A 21,895-nucleotide genomic window follows, 5' to 3' on the forward strand; every position below is an offset into this window, starting at 1 on the left:
AAAGAAAGAAAGAAAGAAAGAAAGAAAGAAAGAAAGAAAGAAAGAAAAAGAAAGAAAGAGAAAGAAAGAACAAAACCCACAAACAAACATAAAGGGCACTCTCCCTGATTCTGGAACTCTAGTCAGGGGGTGGGGGTGGGGGGGGGAGGCCTTCGGCCTCTTTTTTTAAAACAAGCTTTCCAACCGGTTCTGAGAAACAGTGTTGAGGAACTCACTTTGATTTGAATTTTGGCACAGGTTTTTAAATATGTTGTTTTGTCTCATCATCTCCAATCTGTGTTTTTAAAAACCCAAATAGATTTAATTATGAACTTAAAACTAAAACAGTTAAATTCTATCAGCTCCTTCATATCCCATTCCCCGTATTTCAATTAGAAAATTGTACGCTCTTACATTTCCATTTCTCTTTCCATTTTTGATGCTTTATTTTATATAGACCTTGATCTGACCTAGACGGGGCGGAGGAGGGGGGGAATATAATTTATGTGTAGCAGAAAAGCAATCTATGGTTGCTCCGGTGCGGCTGCTGTGTTTTGGAAAATGCACCAGGATTAGATTATGTCTGATCACTTTCCACATCACATGATGAACAGCAGTTGAGAAGAAGCATAAAATGAATCCTGCCGAGAAGCCCTTAGATACCTTGCTGTTAACGGGCGCTTCCCTCTCCCCCTCCCTCCCTCTTGTGCCTTCCTCATCAGGATCTCTGACTGAGGCGGGTCAGCTAGGAGTGGCTCCTCGCAGCATAAAGGGACACACGTTTCACACTGTTTTGGAATGAGAAGTTAAATTCATGACCACACATAATTTAGAAGACATGGGCTGTGGCACTTCGTCTGTGAAAGACACGAGATCTGAGCAAGGTGAGTGCCAGCGGGGGTGGGGTGGGGGTGCCTGTCTTTGTGAATGAACGGGGGGAGCCCGAGTGCACCGGATTCGCCCTCTCCCCTTCCCCCGTCGAGTCACTTGCCCCTCCAGCCGCCAGCCCGGTGTGGTGGTGCACAAGGCACCATCACTTGAGCCGAAGGTTAAACATTGGCATAACTTAGGAAGATGTAGCTCTGAATTTATGATGTGCCGTGAAGTATTATCTAAGAGAGAGTTTATGTTTGATTTGATTTCAGCTGAAAATGGACCAATATAAAATCTCAATTTAAAACTCTGTGGCAGGGAACAAGAAAGTCTCTGTGCATTTACCTCTGTTTATTCGATATGCTTATAAATAGCTGTATCCATACCTATGTGGTGTTTAGTGGCATCGTTGACTTTTTATTAGAGTTTGTAACTCAGTGATCGGATTATTTTTTATAGCTATTCAACACAGAACTTCATGAGATTTGCCCCCATGTTTTTAGAATATTCCAGGTAGAGTTTGGGAAATGCAAGATCATCTGCTTCCCCAAAAGCGTGTTGTTTCTAAATACATGACATGCCCCCCAAGACCCCTATATAATTAGAGGCTTAAGTATTCCCTTTGTTTATTTCATACTGAGCTTCTCATACCTACCAAGTTGCAACTCACTTGAGTGTTTAAGAGACATAGTTTCCACAAGCAACTTAAAGAACAAACAAACTGGGAAGATTATGTGAATTATTCACTCTCACGCTCCATTCCTCTGGTGTCTAGGTTATAGATAATTTTCCCAATTCCTCTTCCACATGTTGCTTTTGGAAGTTCACTCAGGCTTAAGATGGACAGTTTAGGATGCAGAGTATTCTCTACTAATTAGCGTGTGATGTTTTCTCTTGGGAATCAAATGCTGTTCTGCTCCATGAGTTAGCAAAACCGATCTCCCACAGTAGGGAGATGTACTAACTCTTTCAAATCTGTAAATCTTTCAAAAGCTCCAACTGAGCTAATTCCATGGTCATAATTTACCATAAGAGAGTAAAGCGAGTAATTATCTTTTTATATGTAGGATTACATAGAGTTCTTTAAATTTCGCCAAATTTCTTAGGTTAAACAAACAAAAAGGCCAAGCCAAACTCATAACAGTGAATTCTCTCTTTTTGAAATACTTCTCAACTTTTAAAATGTTGCAGGTAAATGGAAATATTACTTTAGATTTTTGGATTGGTTTTTCTTTTAAATAAATTACCGAGGTGAAATGCACATAACATAAAATTAATCATTTTAAAGGGAACATTTCAGTGGCATTGGATACAGTCACAAAGTTGTGTAACTGCCCTTCTCTCTAGTTGCAAACGTTTCCATCACTCCAAAGCAAAACCCCTTTTATATTAAGCAGTTTCTCCCAATTTCTCTCTCCTTTCAGCCCCTGACAACCACCCGTCTATATTCTGCCTCTGTGAACGTACCTATCCTGGATATGTCACATATACAATGTACCTTCTGCCCCCTTTCACTTAGCATCCAGATTGTAGCATCTTTCATACTTCATTCCTTTTTAAGGCTGGATAGTATTCCATTGTACGTTGAGACCACATTTTGTGTGTCCATTCCTTTGTGGATGGACATTTGGGTTATTTCCACCTCTTTGGCTACTGTGAATAGTGCTTTGAACATGAATGTACGTGTACTTGTTTGAGTCCCTGTCCTCAGTTCTTTGGGGGTATATACCTAGGAGTGAAATTGCCAGGTCTTACGGTAATTCTGTGTGTAACTTTTTGAGGAAATGTCAAACTGTTTTCCTGCATTGCTTTTTAAAAAGAGCAGTTTTATTGAGATATCATTCACATGCCACACAACTCACCAGGTTAAAGCGTCTAATTCACCGGTTTTTAGTATGTTCACAGAGCTGTACAACCATCGCGACTATCAATTTTAGAACATTCTCATATCCTTCCCCCAAACCATTAGCAGTGACTCCCCTACACCCTACCTCCCCAGCCCTAGGCAATCACTAATCTCCTTTCCGTCTCTATAGATTCGGACTCTTCCCGGACATTTCATATAAATGTAACCAGATCATATGGAGTCTTTTCTGTCTGACTTCTTTCATTCATCATAATGTTTTCAAAGTTCATGTTGTAGCATGACTCAGAATGTCATTCCTTTTAATTGTTGAATAGTATTCCATTGTAGGAATATGCACACTCACCCATTCATCAGTTGGTGGGCATTTGGGTTGTTTCTATTTTTTTTATATTATGAACAATGCTACTATGAGCATTCGTGTACAAGTTATAGTGTCAACAGATGTTTTCAGTGCTCTTGGGTATACACCTAGGAGCAGAATTGCTGGGTCATATGGTGGCTCAATGTTTAACATTTTGAGAAACTTCCAAACTGTTTTCCCAAGTGCCTGCATCGTTCTGCATTTCCACCAGCAGCCTATGATGGTTCCAATTTTTTCACATCCTTTGCAACACTTGTCTGTCCTTCTGATTATACCCATCCTAGTGGGTATGAAATGGTAGTTCATTATGGTCTTCATTTGCATTTCCCTAATGACTAATGATATTGAGCATCTTGTCATGTGTTTATTAGCCATTTGTAAAATGTCTTTTTTTTTTTAAGTTTATTTATTTTGAGAGAGAGAGAGAGAGAGAGAGAGAGAGCATGAGTAGGGGCGGGGCAGAGAGAGAGGGAGAGAAAGAGAATCCCAAGCAGGTTCTACACGGTCAGCACAGAGAGAGCCCAACGGTGAGATCATGACCTGAGCTGAAGTCAAGAGTTGGACACTTAACTGACTGAGCCACACAGGCACCCCATTCGCCATTTGTAGATCTCTGGAAAAATGTCTATTCAGATCATTTGTCCATTTTTAGTTGTGTCATTTGTTTTTATATTGTTTTGTTGTAAGAATTCTTTATATGTTCCAGTTATAAGTTCTTTATCAAGTATAAGATTTGCAAATGTTTTCTTTCATTTAGTGGGCTGTCTTCTCACTTTCTTGATGATACCCTTTGAAGCAGAAAGGTTTTGTAATTTTGATAAAGTCCAATTTATTTTTTCTTTGGTTGCTTGTTTTTTGGTATCATAACAAAGAATCCATTGCCAAAGCCAAGATTATTTATGGTTATGTTTTCTTCTAAGAGTTTTATATTTTTAGCTCTTACATTTAGGTTTTTGATACATTTTGAGTTGATTTTCATATATGGTATGAGGTAGAGGTACAAATTTATTCTTTGCATGTGGATATCCAGTCACCCCACGACCATTTGTTGAAAAGACTGTTCTTTCTCCATTGAATAGTCCTGGCACTCTTATCAAAAATCAATGGACTGTAAATATGAGGGTTTCTGAATTCTATTCCATTGATCTATGTGTCTCCTTATGCCAATACCACACTGTCTTGATTATTGTAGCTTTTGCAGAAAGTTTTGAAATTGGGATTCTGAGTCCTTTACCTTTGTTTCTTTTTCAAGATTGTTTTGGCTTTCCAGGTCCCTTGTACTTCCATACGACTCTTAGGATCAGTTTGTCAGTTTCTCAAAAGAAGCCATCTGAAATGTTGATGGGGCTTGCATTGAATCTGTAGATCAATCTGGGGAGTACTGCCAGCTTAACAGTTACATCTACTGATCCATGAACATGGAATGTCTTCCCATTTATTTAGGTCTTTAATTTCTTTCAACGCTATTTTTTGCATTCAGAATTTACATTTTATACTTCCTTTGTTAAATTTACCCCAAGTACTCTATTCTTTTGAATGCTATTACAAAATGGAATTGCTTTATTAATTTCATTTTTGGATTGTTCATTGCAGGTGTATAGAAAAACAATTGCTTTTTGTATATTGATCTTGTATCCCAAGACTTTGGTTGATTCCTTAGGATTTTCTATTTACAAACTGTGTCATCTGCTAATAGAGATAGTTTTACTTCTTCCTTTCTATTCTATGCCTTTGATTTCATTTTCTTGCATAATTTTCCTGACTAGACCCTCTCTTACTGTTGAATAGAAATTCATGAATACACATCCTTGTCTTGTTCCTGATCATAGAGGAAAGCATTCAGTCTTTCACCTTTAAGTATGATAGTAGTTGTGCCTTTCTCCAGGATGCTCTTTATCAAGTTGAGGAAGTTCACTCCTATTCCTAGTTTATTGATTGCTTTTATTATTTTATTAAGAAGTGGTGTGAAATTTTGTCAAATGCTTTATCTGCATGTATTGAAACGATCATGTAGTTTTTGCCCTTTGTTCTATGATACAGTATACATTAATGGAATTTCAGATGTTGAACCAATTTTGCATTCCTGAGATAAATCCCACTTGGTCACGGTGTATAATAATACTTTTTATATGTTGCTGGATTCAGTTTGCTAGTGTCTTGTTAATGATTTTTGCATCTATATTCATAAAAGGTATTGGTCTATAGTTTTTTTTCCCCTGGGGTGTCTTTGTGTGGTTTTGTTATCAGGGTAATACTAGCCTCATAGAATGAGTTGAAATTCCTTCTTCTCTTCCATCTTTTAGAAGAGCTTGTGAAGAATTGATATTAATTCTTTAACTGTTTGGTAGAGGGGCTCCTGGGTGGCTCAGTCGGTTGAACATCCAACTCTTGATTTCAGCTCAGGTCATGATCCCAGGGTCATGGGATCAAGCCCCACATTGGGCTCCATGCTCAGCATGGATTTTCTCTCTCTCTCTCTCTCTCTCCCTCTCTCTGCCTCTCTCCCCCACTTGTGCACTCTCTCTCTCTCTCTCCCTCTCTATAAATAAATCAATAAATCAATAAATAAAGCTGAACATGGGCCTTTCTTTGTGGGTAGTTTTTTGATTACTTTTACTTTTGTTATAGATCTATTCAGATTTTCTATTTCTTCTTGAGTCATTTTCAGCATTTTGTGTCCTAAGAATTTGCCTATTTCATCTAAGCTATTTACTTTATTAGCATATACTTGTCAAAGTATTCCCTTATAGTTTTTTTTATTCTTCCATTATCTCTTGTTGAATATATTAGTCAATGTTTATTCTGACTTTGTAATAATAAATCTGCTGAAAACTGAAGCAACGGTATTTACTTATATTTATCCATAAAAAGTTTTTCTCATTTAGAAATACTGTAAAATATAGAAAAGCATTTGGAAATAATTAATATTCCTCACTCCACTACCCAGAGACAACAACTGTTAACATTTTGATAGTTTCTTTCCAGTTTTATTTTTTTTTTTGGTATAGTGTAGGTTTTTGATCATCCTAAACATTAATTTTTTGTAGCCTTGCTTTTGGCACTAAGAAATTGTTATATAAACATCTCTCAAGTTGTTATAAATGCTTTGTAAACATTTTAACCATTACTAAACATTTCATTTAATGGATAGATCATCATATTCTTTTTTTTAATGTTTATTTATTTTTGAGAGAGAGAGAGAAAGAGAGAGAGAGAGAGAGACAGAGTGTGAGCGGGGGAGGGGCAGAGAGAGAGGGAGACAGAGAATCCAAAGCAGGCTCCAGGCTCTGAGCTGTCAGCACAGAGCCCCATTCAGGCTTGAAATCATGAGCCGTGAGATCATGACCTGAGCCGAAGTCAGACGCTTAACCAACTGAGCCACCCAGGTGCCCCAATCATCACATTCTTAATTATTCCTCTAACATGGGACCTTTTTTTCACTAATATAAACAGTACTTAGAAGAATTTCTTTATGTAGTGTTTTTCCTTACTTTGGATTATTCCCATATTCAGGTGATTAGATACGAACTTATTGTGTTAAGGGTTATGAATGTTTTGAAAGCTCTTGATAGAAAATGATAGCTATTATTTCCTGATTACTAACTATATTCTAGAGAGTGTTCACAATATTCTGCATACTTTTTATTTAATCCTTGCAGTAAACCTGAGTCAAGCGTTACTATTCTTTTTTTGTGTAGTTTGAAGAGGCTCTCACGCTCAGCGAGTGAGTACTTTTCGGGGTCAGATTACTAACCACTGCCAGAGTTGGGGTTTGAACCCAAGGAGTTCTGAGTACAGTGGGGTTTTTTGCCATCAACCGTCACACCCTTCTACGGTTCCTTCCAATGTCGCTGCTCTTGGAAACTAACTTTAATTAAATTTACTCCTACAAAGTACCTTTTTTTTTTTTTTTAACATTTATTTATTTTTGAGACAGAGAGAGACAGACCATGAACGGGGGAGGGTCAGAGAGAGGGAGACACAGAATCTGAAACAGGCTCCAGGCTCTGAGCTGTCAGCACAGAGCCCGACGCGGGGCTCGAACTCACAGACCGCGAGATCATGACCTGAGCCGAAGTCGGCCGCTTAACCGACTGAGCCACCCAGGCACCCCTACAAAGTACCTTTTATTTGCATAGTGCTCTTATAGTTGGATGGGCCCCTTCATATACATTTGATCTCTACAGGCTGTGAAGGGTTGTTCTCAATTTGTAAAAAAAGGAAACCAAGGCTTTGCGAGGCAAAGTGATTTGCTTAAGGACAGACACATAGCTAGTAAGTGGCAGAGCCCGGGTGAGGGCTTGCTTCCTGTTTCTCATGGTCTGACTAGAGTGAAGGGCTTTTCCCTCCCACTTTGGTCATTCGGCCTCAATACAGAACTCTGCCTCCTAGTGTATCATGGCATTTTGGAGGAAAAGTAACCCACATATAAAATCGAGGCTACCCCTTCTTGTGGGCTATCTACCTTGCATGTAGAGAAGTAGCATCAATGCTGTATTATTATTCTTTCGCTTCTTTTGTGATATGCAACGGGGAAGGGAACAATCATAGCTGTCATTTATATTGATTGCCTACTACTTTCGTTATTTCTATTTCTCTGCAAAACTCTTGGAGAAAGCTTTGATTAGTTTCCTGTTCTAGATGAGGAGACTGAACCTGGATGAAAGAACTGTCCAAAGTCATGTCCTAGTTCACCTGAATTGGGACCAGCTCTGACAGATTCCAAAGTCCATGCCCCTCTGGATGTGCTGCCCTGACTTGTAAAATAGGAATTTATCAAAAAAATGGAAATGAAACATTGCAATTTCATTCTCCTGAGCTTCGCTTTATCCTTAAAATTTTATATTGATGTATTTTGAATTAATAATCTGTTGCCTTTTCTTCCCCCATGGAATACTCTGAGGACACGATGATTTATTTTCTTTTATTTCTTCCCTGGAAACCACTTAGAAATGCATTTATTCATTTTCCCTAAGTGCTGAGGAGCCTACAAAGGCTATGTAGCATTTTTGGCTGTGCACTTGGATGCTTTAAGCTATGAGAAATGGAAATTTTCTCTAATGGAGATCGTTCTTTTAAAAAATATTTGTTCTTTATTTTTACTTAAAAGTTTAAAAATACTAACTAGTAAACCAAATATTTCTTTAGTTCTTGGAATAACGTCTGGTTTATTTATTGTTTAAAAATCTAATGAGCAAGCCATTCACAGCTGCCTGAGAGATCCCCTCCTTCCACCCCCAGCCCTGTATCTACCACCTCCACATTCCCAAAGTTAAGTCCTTTGCAATGCTGTATATTTAAATTTGGGGCCTTCATGGAAAAAATATCAATGACATTGTTTCCTTTATCTTTGTTGATCTCTGAGGAGTTTTCTGCAAGTTTAGAGGGGCCTTTGCCATTCTTGTTACTGTTGGATTTTCTTTTATAACTGCCACCAAGCAGTCTTTATTGGCATCGTGAGGTATAGCAGAAATCTCTGTGAGCTGGGATGTCCCTCATTTTCCTCCTAAGTGAAATGGGACATCAGATGAGATGCTCTTTAAAGTTCTTGCCACCCAAAGACCATCAATATGCTCTATAGCTGCGGGTACCTGTGGAGGGGTGGGGGTATTCATTTCCCCCTTCTGTTGCTTACTCCCTTAGCTGCTACCGTATTGACACTCTTAACGTGCTCGCGTGCCTTTCCTCTTTTTCTCCTTTTCTTTGGGTTTGGGTACGTTTTTTTCCCTTCATGTCGTTCTGTTTTACTTTACCCCCAACTTCTTATCTTTAGAAATTGCAAACCTACAGAGAGAAGATGGAAGATTAATACAGCGAACACCCACATCCCCGTCAGCTGGGTTCACCAGCTTGTAACCCTTTACCATTTTCTCTCTCCCGCTCTCCCTTCCTTCCCTTTCTCCGTCTCCTGTGCCTTCTCCATTTGACAGCAAAACTGTAGACATTATGATATTAACCTCTATATACTTAGCATGAGTGTCCTAAAAAGAGGGTTTTTCTTTTATATAACTGTAATACTGTATCACACTGAAAAAAATTGTGGCATTGGTGGATTAATATTGTTGAACATAGAGCTCATAGTCAGAATTTCCTCATTGTCCAAAATGGCCTTTTGTAACTGTTTTTTTCCTTTCCCTTTGGAAGAAAGGCCTTCCCTCTCCCTCTGGTTCCCTCCACTGACTCTCCTCCCTCTCAGAGCTTGTTCCTGAAGGGGACGTTCACAGTGCTGTCTCCCACCTTCTCGTGGTTCATTCCGTCCCACGGAAAATGATTTTGACAAGTTCTTGAATGGCCTTGAAGCCCACTGGACCATTTTCAGTTCTTATTTTGCTTGGTTTCCTGGCAGTACTCGGCACTCTTGCACTCATGGCCCTTGGCTTCGGCCCATTCTCCTGGTTGTCCTTGTGTCTCTGAACTGTTTATAAGGGCTCCACTTTCTCCCAACTTTTAAATATTAGGATTCCTCTGGGTTCCTCTCAGGCCTTTTCCTTTGTCACTCGAATGCTCTCCTTCAGTAACTTTACTCCCATGGCTTTCATTATCATCAGTATGTCAAAACTGCCAAATCTTCATTTTCAGCCTGTATCATATACTATATCCCTGGTTTGTTGGCATCAGTTGGGAATCATTACATTTTATTTAATTAACCAATTCAATCAATTTAAACTCCCAGGATAATTAACATATAGTGTTATGTTAGTTTCAGGTGCACAATATAGCGATTCAACAATTCTATATACTCAGTGCTCATCACGATAAAAGTTCTCTTAGGGAATTTTATGTTATGTTATGTTATGTTATGTTATTTATTGTAAGGTAGGCTTCATGCCCAACATGGGGCTTGAACTCATGACCCTGAGATCAAGAGTTACATGCTCTACTGACTAAGCCAGCCAGGCGCCCCTTAGAGAATCTTTTTTTTGTTTTAATCTTTATTTATTTATTTTGAGAGAGAGAGAGCGAGCACACAGGGGAGGGGCGGAGAGAGAGAGGGAGAGAGGGAATCCCAAGTAGGCTTCATGCTGTCAGCACAGAGTTTAGGGAATCATTTTAAACAAGTACTTTTCTTTGTGGAAGGAGACCACTTTCTGCATCTGAAAGTGGTCCCTTTCCCTTTCTTTCTTTTTCTTTTTTTTTTTTTTTACCGTTTATTTATTTTTGAGACAGAGAGAGAGCATGAACGGGGGAGGGTCAGAGAGAGGGAGACACAGAATCTGAAAGTGATCCCTTTCTTTCTTTTTTTTTTTTTTTAACGTTTATTTATTTTTGAGACAGAGAGAGACAGAGCATGAACGGGGGGGGGGCAGAGAGGGGGAGACACAGAATCTGAAACGGGCTCCAGGCTCTGAGCTGTCAGCACAGAGCCCGACGCAGGGCTTGAACTCACGGACCGCCAGATCATGACCTGAGCCGAAGTTGGCCGCTTAACCGACTGAGCCACCCAGGCGCCCCTATGATCCCTTTCAATAATAATTTTTAGTTAATTGTTCACTTTTTGATATGATAATGTGTGGGTCTTGAGGTTTATATAGGAATGGTACTACAAACACATTTATTGCCTGTATGAAACAGGCACACAAAAACCAAACATCCTTTTCATTTTTCACACCTATTAAATGCATCTTCATATTTTTTGTTTATTCGCTGTGTGACTAATCCACCTCTACTTTTAGAAATGTTAAGTATTAAGAGACTCTGCCACGGACTATTTAGAGACCCACTCTAGAATCATGAGCTCTTGGGGGGTAGAAAGTATTACCGGAAGAGGATGAAGTCCCACCTCCCCCATTTAAATGCTTTTTACCAGCTTCTAGCCTTGACTAGACAATTCACAAAGGAGCCAGCTTTTAGTTGGATCCTGTTAATTGTTAGAAAATCCTGTTACAAAGAGACATATTTCAACGGAGTATAAGAAAGGGCATTACCTGAGGCCCACTTGCCAGTTATTTCCTGTAATCAGAACACTTTTCTTACACAATTATGGCTTTATATTGCCTTATCTTTTCAGCAGCTGCAAAAGGCAAAAATTTAATGCTGATCGTATTTGACCTTGGGTGAATGAATGTGGCAATATAACTCAGATTAGTAATTAATAACAGGGGAGACATAAAACAGAATTGCAGTCAAGACATTTAATTTTTTTTTTCTGAGTGAGGATTAGAGGTCATGATTGAATTGTTGAATAGAACATATTTCCTATGAGAAAATTTTTCAATAATTTAAAATGCTAGTAGCACTTTTACATAGCTAAATTTCTTACATAATTAAAAATATAATAGTTTTTAAAAATTGAGATCTTCCTGATAATGATTCTTTACAAAATTGGCAGAAATTCATATGATAGAGAGCTCGCGGTTACTTGTAAACTGTCGTTTTCGTGGTTCTACTGATTTAGCTTATTATTTCGGTATCGTACGGCTAAAGCTTCATATTTTCCTGAACTATGGTGTAGCCAAGGATTGCAGTTCTTATGAAAACTTCCATAAGATGGGCTTCGTGTAATCTTTGTGTTGTTCCATTGCCCTGTTGAATAAAAGAAGGCTTTAAATGGGGCATTTAACAATCTGAATCCTAATAAATGTAGAGAGAATGAGTTCGAAAATCACTATTTTTGCAACTACCATAGAAAGAATTGATTTGGGCAAAAATTATCTGTGGATATTTTGGAGAACAGAATATATACACAGTCCTAAAGCATGTTCCTGCAAATTGTTTATTAATTGTAAAGAGGGAGCAAATAAATACATCTACGGTAGAGAATTTTACGTGGCTGCTGTGGGGCGATCCATCCGATCGGGTGGGGTCTGGTGGTGAAGGAAGTCACTTGAGGCAGAGCAAAGGCAAATGAAGTTTATTGAATATTCTGCCAAGGAGCAGCAAAGGAGAGACTGTCTGCCAGGAGGCAGTGGTGGGGGGCTGTAGCTAAGGAGGGAAGGGTGAGGAGGTATGGGAACACATGGAATTTTCCTTTGTTTTGGTACCTGTGCTCAGTAGTAAGTAGTCCATTGGTCAGCTAGGGCCTATGGATATTTTTTTAAGTTCTTTTTTTTTTTTTTTTTTTTTTAATTTTTGTTTAGGGGCACCTGGGTGGCTCAGTTGGTTGAGTGTCCAACTTCGGCTCAGGTCATGATCTCACAGTTCGTGGGTTCAAGCCCCGTGTCAGGCTCTGTGCTGACAGCTCGGAGCCTGGAGCCTGCTTCAGATTCTGTGTCTCCTTCTCTCTCTGCCCCTCCCCCGCTCATGCTTTGTCTCACTCTGTTTCTCAAAAATAAATAATAAAAAAAAAATAAAAAAAAAAGATTTTTGTTTATTTTATTTTTGAGAGAGAGAGAGAGCATGAGAGAGAGGCAGAGAGAAAGGGAGACAGAGAATCCAGAGCAGGCTCCACGTTGCCAGCTGGGGCTCAAACTCACCAACCGTGGGATCATGACCTGAGCCAAAACCAAGAGTCGGATGCCTAACCCACTGAGCCACCCAGGCGCCTGGGGGCGCGTCGCCTAATGAGCCTGTTTGCACTTAGCCAGGTGGTGGTCACTGTGGGCCCTTTTACCTTACTCCAGTTTAACCAAGTAATCTAGGTTCATATCACCAGTAATGAGACAAATTAATGTCATCTGCCTTCTGATGTAACATACTTGAGAAAGACTCATCACTTATTCCTGCCAAAATATATAACCCGAATCTAATCATGAGGAAATAACAGACAGATCCAAACTGAGGGATATTTTAAATAACTAGCCTGTACTCTTCAAAAATTTCAGTGTCATTAAAAAGAAAGAAAGGTTAAGGAATTGTGTTAGAATAAAGGAGACTGAAGAAATGGTAGGCATGTGTGGAGAGAAGCAAGAGAGAGAGAGTAGGAGAATGCATATGTGACAAAATATTAACAATTGTACTATTCTGACCTTTCCCCGTATGTCTGAAAATCTTTCAGAGAAAAAGTTAAGAATATTCCAGTCCTGGGGCACCCGCGTGGCTCAGTCAGTTAGTCTGACTCTTGATTTTGGCTCAGGTCATGATCTCATGGTTCGTGGGATCGAGCCCTGCATCAGGGTGCTGTCAGCACAGAGCCTGCTTGGGATTCTCTCTTTCCCTCTCTCTCTCTCTCTCTCTCTCTCAAAATGAACAAATAAACGTAAACAAATAATATCCCAGTCCTGTGCAACCTGAGATGTGTTTGTTAAGTCTGTGGTGGCCGCAGCCTAGGGTTCTGCCCTTTGGGAATGCCGTTTATTAGCTCTTGCTTGTTTTCCCTTCTTCTCCCTTCTCCGTCCATTGCAGACTCCGTGAACCACGTCCTGGCATCATCTTGAGTAGCTTCACTGTAAACATGGACAAGCCCAAATGCACTGGTGTCTCAGTTCCTTTACCTCCTAAACTCCAGCACCCCTTCCTCACTCTACTTGAGAGGCTCACTCCCCTTTCCTGGCCCCTGTGGCCACCCGCATCAGTTCTGCCTCTGTAGTCTTTATGACTGTCCCATGTTCTGATCTCTTGATCTTCATTGAAACCTCCGGACCTTAGCCCCTTCCCATGTGTCTCTGTCTCCAAGCCCACGCTTGTCTTCACTTTCTTCCCCGTCCATCTCTATCCATCTTCTCTTGGCTGTCACTTGAGCCACTTAACCGATCATACACAGTAATCAGACTCTAGGCAATTTAAAAGAGAAATGATGGGTGAAGTGTTTAATGTTCCCAGACTACTTGCTAGCAAACTTTGCTACAATTCTTGATGCAGACGCCAAGGATGTTAGTGACTTGACTTGGATTTTTCTATAGGGATAATTCAGTTGTTTTGTTGTTGTCATTGTTGTTTTAGTAGCCTTTAGAATTTGTCTTCTTTGTCCAGAAGCTCTTCTAAGCTGAGTGTTCACATGTACCTGCCCTATTTTGTCCTTGAATGGTTATTTTCAGCTTTGCAATGTGCAGTAGTAGGTAGGCTGAAGCTGTGGCCCTAAAAAAAAAAAAAAATAGAAGGATGAATTAGAATATTTCAGAACTGGAGAGGATCTTAGAGATCACATAATTCCAAGTTCTCACGGTTCACGTGAGAGACTGAGGACCAGAGAGGTTAAACAATTTGTTCAAAGTTACACAGTTGGCACCTGCTTGAGTCAGAACCAAAATGGAAGTCTCCAGATGACCAATTCAAAATTTATTCTTTATTATCTCATGTGGATGGGTTGCTGGGTGGGTGAGCACATGAGTAAATAAAAAGTCAAAGAAAAGACCTCTAATTCTTGCCCTTCTCTGACCGGAACGCCAGAGGTTTCCAAGAATGATAAAATTATGATCTCTCTTGTCATTTAGGGAAAGTGATGGTTTTGTTTAAAGTGCCCGTCAGTATTTGGAGACTGGGCCTCATGCTTTACTCTCATTTCCCTCTGAAGAATAATGCCTTCCAGGGGTGCCTGGGTGGCTCAGTCGGTTAAGCGTCCGACTTTGGCTCAGGTCATGATCTCACGGTGTGTGAGTTCAAACCCCGCGTCAGGCTCTGGTGGCAGCTCGGAGCCAGGAGCCTGCTTCGGATTCTGTGTCTCCCTCTCTCTCTGCCCCTGCCCTGCTCACACTCTGTCTCTCTCTGTCTCAAAAATAAACATCTGAAAAAAAAAAAAAAAGAATGCTCTCTAGGGACAAGAATGCTGTGCAGGGATGCCCGAGTTCGCAGATGAGTGAGCCTCACACGGTTCTTGTCTCGCTTGCTGCCCAAGAAGCAGACTTTGTGACCATCTCATGTCCACTGGGCATGTGCTTTGAGCCGTTTCTCCAGTGAAGTTAGAAGTCTCTCTATGACAGTCACACACTCTAGCAGATGGCAGGTGTGGAATAGTTGTAAACAAGAATAACCAAGAAGACTGCGGTCCCAGAGTTAAGCCAGACTGTAGTGTCATCATGCTTCGAAGTGCTGAAGGAAGAGATGGTTTCCCCCTTGTTTAAAGCCTTTTGCTACTAGTTGCTTCGTTCTCTTTCCAGTTCATTTGAATTCATTTTAATGACTTCTATCACACTTGCGCCTCTCTTTCTTCCTGACTGGATGTCAGGCCCCTTAAAGTTACACTAAATATTTGCTCATCCTGGGGCCTCCTCAGGAGGCCTCTGTCAGCAGACTTCCAAAAGCAGAGAGTCTTTAAATGCCTTATTGTCCTGAATGTAAGGTTCCGGTTTAAAGAACTGTCTGTCAAATAAACTCTCATTTGAAAAACAAACCAAAGATAAGACTCTACCAGTCAGCATGAAGAGAAACACAAGACAGAAAGTCTTAACTGAAGAGTAATTTCATCCATTCAGCATGTATATACTGAGCATCTACCATGTTCCAGGGGCTGTTCCAGAGTCAGGGGATGTAGCCGCTAACCCAGCGGACTAACATCCCAGCCCGTATGGAGATTACATTCTAGTGGAAGGAGAGAGACAATTAACAAATGAGTAACATATGTGCTATAGCAGGTAGTGATAAGTGCCAGGGTGAGAAAATAAGGAATGAGATGGGCAATGGGCAGCGGGGTGCCATTTTGAAAAGAGTGGTCAGGAAAGGCCTCACTGAGAAGGCGGTCTTTGAGCCACGACTGTGCTCTCTGAAGGAGTGAGCCCTCTGGATCCTGGTTGGCACAGTTCTTCTTGCTCCTGACTCTTGGGTTCTGGGATGGTAGCCTGTTTGTCCACAGTAGTTTGTGAAATTTTTAATGAATTTATGTATCATTAGGAAATTGGGGGGGGGGCACTAGAAGTTGTTAGACTGGAGAGAGACGATTATTGTGTTATTCCCACCTTACTTTAAAAAAATTTTTTTAATGTTTATTTTGAGAGAGAGAGCAAGCATGAGCAGGGCAGGGGCAGAGAGAGAGAGGGTGGGTTCCAGGCTTTGAGCGTCAGCACAGAGCCCGACGTGGGGGGCGAACTCACAAACAGCGACATCATGACCTGAGCTTAAGTCGGACACTTAACCGACTGAGCCACCCAGGCGCCCCTCCCACCTTACTTTTAAAAAAAAAAGCATCTGCTATTTATTGAGTGCTTCCTATGTGCCAGGCAATATGCTAAGCGTTTTATATTAGTCACTCAATTAATTGGTATATTACTAATACCTATAGCAACACGTTACTAGTACATTATTATACATTACTAATAGATTATTGTTCTAAGAGCCCTAGAAGGTATTCATTCATTTGTTCAACGCATATCCGTTGCCAGGCCTTACCCCAGGTGCTGGGGTTATAGCAGTGAACAAAATGAAGTCCCTGTTCTCGTGTAGCTTAGCTAATAGGGGAAGATAGACAATAAACACATAACCATACAAGCATATAGAATGCCAGATGGTAAAACGTGGAACGGAGAACAATAGAGCAGGTGAAGAGCATAGAGAACGTGAGGTAGGGAAGGTATGGGAGGGAGGAGATACTGTCTCATTTTTTTTATGGCTGATTCCAAGTGCCACCCTGGGTTGTACGACATTATGGTTAAAAGCCCAGTTTCTGGAATAACAGAGATCCGGATTTGACTGTGTTCTCCCAAAGACAAGTGATGTGACCCCAAACAAGTTATTCCTGAGCCTCAGTTTCCTTATCTGTAAAATGAGGATAATGTCACTTCGTAGGATTGGTGGGAGGATTAAATCAAATGAAATGAAATGAAATGATCTGCATAAAGCACCAAGCACAGTGTCCGGCACAAAACCAATGCTCTGAATTTTTGTCTTATTCATTGACCTACGTGGATATTTAATTTCCCGCAAACTCCCATGATAATGATGGCCACTATAGGAAAGAAGCCACGGGAAAACCAAACCCAAAACACCGTGGCTTGGTAATAGAGAATCCACCTGTGCTGGAGACAGAAAATTGGCCAGGTAACTTGTTAAACCCATACTGTTGCTTCCTTCTAGAAACGAAAATAGGAGGCCCTTGGGACACATATGGCAATAGCTTTAACTCTGGGTTTTTTTTTCTGCATGGAATTAATGTGACAGGGAAGACAAGCCCTGTCACCAGTCACATGATGAAGCAGCAGGACCAGAAGGGGACCTAGGCTGTCCAGCAGGTTCAGGACTGGATGACACAGGTCTTCAACTCTGCACGCAGGGTTGGGGGAGGTACGGAGCCGGCAACCCCTCTGGTAGGGTCTCTCGTACCTGGGCTCTAACCTTTGCCGTTTTGGGGGTTCCTGCTCCAGGAGAGCGTCCTCAGCTGGCTAGAGCGGCCGTGCCGCGAGCGGGTGGGTTCTTAGGAATCAGGTGAGGTTTTCGAGGTCGGATGTTGGTCCATTCAACCCTGCCCTGCCCGTCTCCTTCCCTGCGCCAGAGAGGGCCCTGGGGGTGGGGGTGGGGGGGCTGTAAGCCAAAGGAGCAGTAGCGGGATGTGAATCAGAGCCCCTTTTATCAGCCGCTGCCGAGGTACTCAAACCCCGATGTGGGATTCTGGGAAGGGCCTGAGCTGGAGCGTCCGGGAAGTTGGACGCTTGAGGCCTAACCTGAGCCTGCTTTTCCCACCCAGTGACACCGGCTCATCGGGCCGGGCCTAGTCGGAAGGCAGAAACCATAGAGTGATCTGATGACAGAGGTGAATTTAAAGAACTGTCAATCGGGCGTCGAGTTGTTCCTAGGTCACCGAAAGGTTCCTGGAGGAACCCTAAGGTATACAGAGGTAGCAATTACGGGAAAGTTACCATCTCTAGGGCTGAGAGAGAAAGGGAAAGGTTGGAATTCTTAAAATGTAGAAGCTTGGAGGAGGGTTCCCGCAGCATTGGAACTCAGACCTTGGAGAATGGGGGCTGCCCGGCTGGCGCTGGTGTGTCTGAGGGGCTGCTGGGAGGCTGGTTTTGCAAGTGCTGGCTAACTGCAGACTGGATCCAGCGCAGCTACCAGGAGAAGCTGCTGGGGGTGGGGGTTGCAGAATGGGGGTGCAGGGTGGAGAGCCGTTGCTAGGTTCCACTAACAGGAAAGGGAAGCAGACGGGAAGGAGTGTGTCCCTGGTTCCCTCCTCCAGCCTCACTGTCGCCCCCCACTGCCCCTGTTGGCAGAGCATCAGGGAGCGGACTAGAGGAGTGTGGGGTGACAGCTGACACGTGATAGCTTCGTAAGTGGCATTCATGCCCGGGTGTAGGGGCTCAGGTACCGGATGGTGCATTTTCCAGCCGGGAAGGGGGTGGGGAATGCCTTTGGAGCAGAAGAAGAAATGCAGGAGCTGGGGAACTGAGCATTGTTGTCTCCCTTCCACTCCTACTAGTAAAATATAGCCCGTGAAAGTACTGTGTGCCTTATCAAATAAAATGGCAGCTCCCGCCTTGGGGGGTGGGGTGCGATCCCAGCAATGGATGGGGCAGAAGCAAGGCAGAGATAGGGCAGGGGGCTCGGATCACCTATTTCCCCTCGTGGAGGAGGAGTAGAGGTGGTAGTTAACATACGTCTAGCTTAGTGGCAGGCACATAGTAGGCATTCAAGGAATGGTGGCAGTTCTTACTCAAACGAAGGAAAGGTGCAAATAGTTTAGGGAATGAAGTAACTGGCGATAGTGGAGAGAGCCCAGAGTTTGGACTCAGAAGAGCTGAGTCTGTACTAGATAAGTGACTTGAAACAAGATACTTGCCTCTCTGAACGCGAAGTTTCCTTACGTGTAATGTAGAGACGATACTTGTGGGGACCGAGTGTCTTACAGTCGACCCTTAACATGTGGTCGCTGCTTTGTTCCATTATTAATTATAGAAATGATAAGCATGGTTATTTATTATTGGTGGTGCTAATCCTAAGTAGAGGAGACTTTAGTGATCATTTATTCTACTACAGCACTGTGCAGATGAAGAAACTGAGGCACAGAAAAAGGTCAGTAGCTCTATGGAGTTTAAGAGCATGGGCTACAGATCAGTGAGACCTGGGTTCAAGCCCTTGCTGTTCATTTCCACTTACTGGCTAGTCTCTCTCAGCTTCACAGTGCGGTGAGGATCACAGAAAAGAGTCCGTTGCCCGACCCTCAGTAAGTGCTCAGTAAATAGCCCCGGACAGTTCCACTGGGCTTGATGAACAGAGAGAGCCCCTGAGGTCAGGGTTGGCCCCACAGGTCACGACAGTGACTGTCCCGTAGAACAGACCTTTCAGGTGAGCCTGGGCTCTCCATATGGTGAGAACACTCGAGATTTTCAGCCTCCCAATCGTTTGCTTTATCGTATTGAACAAGTCACTCTGTTTCTTCTCCCTGTGGTTTTTCCCTGTAAAGATCATGATACTTGACCTCATGTCTACTTCCTGGGGTCTTCTGGAAGCTGAATAATGAAATGAGTGTCTCTGGAACCGGAGAGCCTTGGAGAAACTCATAAATAAATACGCTCAGATGACTAGTAATACCACAGCAGTATTGAGCCAGGGATCCTGGGACGGGAGGCTAGAATCCTGCTTTTAGAATTCAAATTGTTCTTGTTATAGTCAACTCTTAATTTTTATGTGCTAACTGGGAAAAATTATAACATGAATAAAAGAAGCCAGCTGGTGTTGATTGCTCTTCACTCTAAAATTTGAGGAAGGCATAAGAGACTATATTTTAAATCTCATTATCTCTCACCTGATTGCCTTCTTCAAAGCTATGAAGCTACAGGACGGTTCCAAGGCTCAGAGCCCCAGAACGGAGTCAGTGTGCCTGAATAACCCACAAACAAGACCATGCTTATCCCTGCAGTAGCCGTTTGTTTAGCCATTTATTAACCAGGCGTAGGGCTAAACTCTTCACCTGTAGGATCTCCTTTCATCCTTATTGTAACTCTGGGAAGGAGGGAGGTGTGTTCATTTATCCATCTCTTATCAATTGAATCTCAGGTACGGAGGCTGGAGCGAATTGTACTTTTCAGTTCATTGTACTTTGCCATCCCTGGTCTGTGCAAGACCCTTTCTTATCTTAATTAATTTGCTTGCTCCTTTTTATCTGTGTACCCCATACCCATTCACCCCCCCCTTCCCCGTAAATACCCGCTCTATTTGTTTAATGTCTTTTCCTTCGTATATATTCTTAGGACATGTATATTTTGGGTTTGTGTATACGTATTTTAAATTTATGTAAAGTGATGTGTTATATTTCATTGTCTTTAACTTGTCAACAACCATTCTAACTGAAGCGCTGTGTTTTTAAGACCCAGCCACGTTGCTGTGGGTTTACTTATTAATCCATTGCTTCGAGCTGTGGCCTGATGGCCCATGGTGTGCACCTACCAGAGTTACACATTCTCCTTCCTCGTGGTGGACAGCCAGGCTGCATTGGTGGCAAACTCCCTAGTGTCACAAACAAAGAAACACCGCCGCCCCGTATGTCTCCCTCTTGGGCCGTGTGAGGATTGCTTGGGGGTACGTGGTGAAGAATGGAATTGCTACTTCATAGGGCACACGTAGACTTCATATGCCTAAGTAGTGCCGGAGGTAGGTGCTCTTATTTTCCCCATTTTACAGATGAGGAAACGGAGGCTTTGAGAGTTTTAGTGACTTCTCAAAGTCACACAGGCAGTAATTAGCAGAGCCGGGATTCAGATTCATGCCTTCTTGCCGCCCAAACTCTACTGACAGTGGCTAGGCCATCAGTGTTCTTTGAGTATTTGAGACTTGAGGACATTTTACAAAAATCTAAAGGTCAATTTCACTGTAGTTGTTATGTTCTTAGAACCTGGAAATCCAGGCAGACTGGGTTTTTTTTGTTTTTTCGTTTTTTTTCCGGAATACCTACTTCCCCAATCCCACAGCTGCATGGTAACTGGTTTTCTCTAATTTTCATATCCTGTGGCGCAGCAGTGCTCAAAGCTGCATTGGTCATCCAGAACTGGTACCGGGGCTACAGCACTCGACTGAAGGCCAGACAGCGCTATGCCCTCACCATCTTCCAGTCCATCGAATACGCCGACGAACAAGGCCAATTGCAGGTCTGTTTTGCAAGCTCGTCTCTTCTTTTGGCAAAGTGCCTCTCTTTACCCCTCATAATTGAAAAAACAAAGAAAGTTGGGATCCATTTTAAGCTGAGGAACCTTGGCGAAAACTGTAACGGAGGATGTAGTGACACTGCCTTGGAACTAGCCGTTCGGAGAGGGTGTGATTTGGGAGGAAGATGGTGTTTTTCAGTTCTGAAGTCCACATTTTGAAGAGGGCTGCCAGATGTCTAGTCAACTAATGAAAAATGGCCTTATTCTGTTCTTGGGTACGTGCCCCAATAGTAAAGTTGTCACTTTATGAAGGAAAAAATACTTTAAGGAGTTAAAAAATGGAGACATTTCCCAAGAACAAACCTGTGAGAGTTCTAGAAGAAAATATAGATGGGTGAGGAAGGCCTTTTTCAAGCTTGCAAAAGTGATGTATAAATCCAGCGTTAATGCTTATTAGCAGAAAAAAAGTACATTTTTAACAGTAAAAAGGAGGGGGGATCTGTGATATGCTGTGTGTCTCTGGGGGAGGTGCGGCTCACCAGCGAAGGGCCAGGAGGGAGGTGGGAGGCAGGTGGAGGTGGGACCTGTTAGCACCTAAGGCAGCTAGGAGATGACTGTTCCAGAAGAGTGAAGAGCACTTGCTTGGAACACCGGCAGCATTTGCCACAGTAGCTGTTTGGGGGTCATCAATTGACTAACGTATTTTTATTTTGTCCAGCTATCCAACTTCTTTTCCTTCATGTTGGAAAACTACGCACATATACATGAGAAAGATCCAGGTAAGTACAATGTTTAGTCTTTTGAAAAGCAGTCATTACATATTGAATTGCCCTCTTCAAGGGATGTAAACTCCGAAGATGGGAGAACGCTAAGAAATTAAAACGATGCTCACCTGTCTTACCTTTGCGACCCCCCCCCCCCCAACAACTGGTG

At 42.1% G+C, this 21,895-nt stretch overlaps 1 protein-coding gene across 3 annotated transcripts in view; it reads left to right on the forward strand.

The window, feature by feature from the left end:
* PPEF1 (protein phosphatase with EF-hand domain 1) overlaps nucleotides 1–21,895 on the forward strand; it is a 108,258-nt gene that overhangs the window by 15,615 nt on the left and 70,748 nt on the right. For all 3 annotated transcript variants that reach the window (XM_049643545.1, XM_049643544.1, XM_049643543.1), the window contains 3 exons: nucleotides 702–863; nucleotides 20,838–20,965; nucleotides 21,681–21,741. In XM_049643545.1, coding sequence (XP_049499502.1) covers nucleotides 794–863; nucleotides 20,838–20,965; nucleotides 21,681–21,741 — 259 coding nt within the window. In that variant the 5' untranslated portion in view covers nucleotides 702–793. The remainder of the gene's footprint in view (nucleotides 1–701; nucleotides 864–20,837; nucleotides 20,966–21,680; nucleotides 21,742–21,895) is intronic.

Source organism: Panthera uncia, chromosome X (assembly GCF_023721935.1).
Source record: "Panthera uncia isolate 11264 chromosome X, Puncia_PCG_1.0, whole genome shotgun sequence".
NCBI lineage: Eukaryota > Metazoa > Chordata > Mammalia > Carnivora > Felidae > Panthera > Panthera uncia.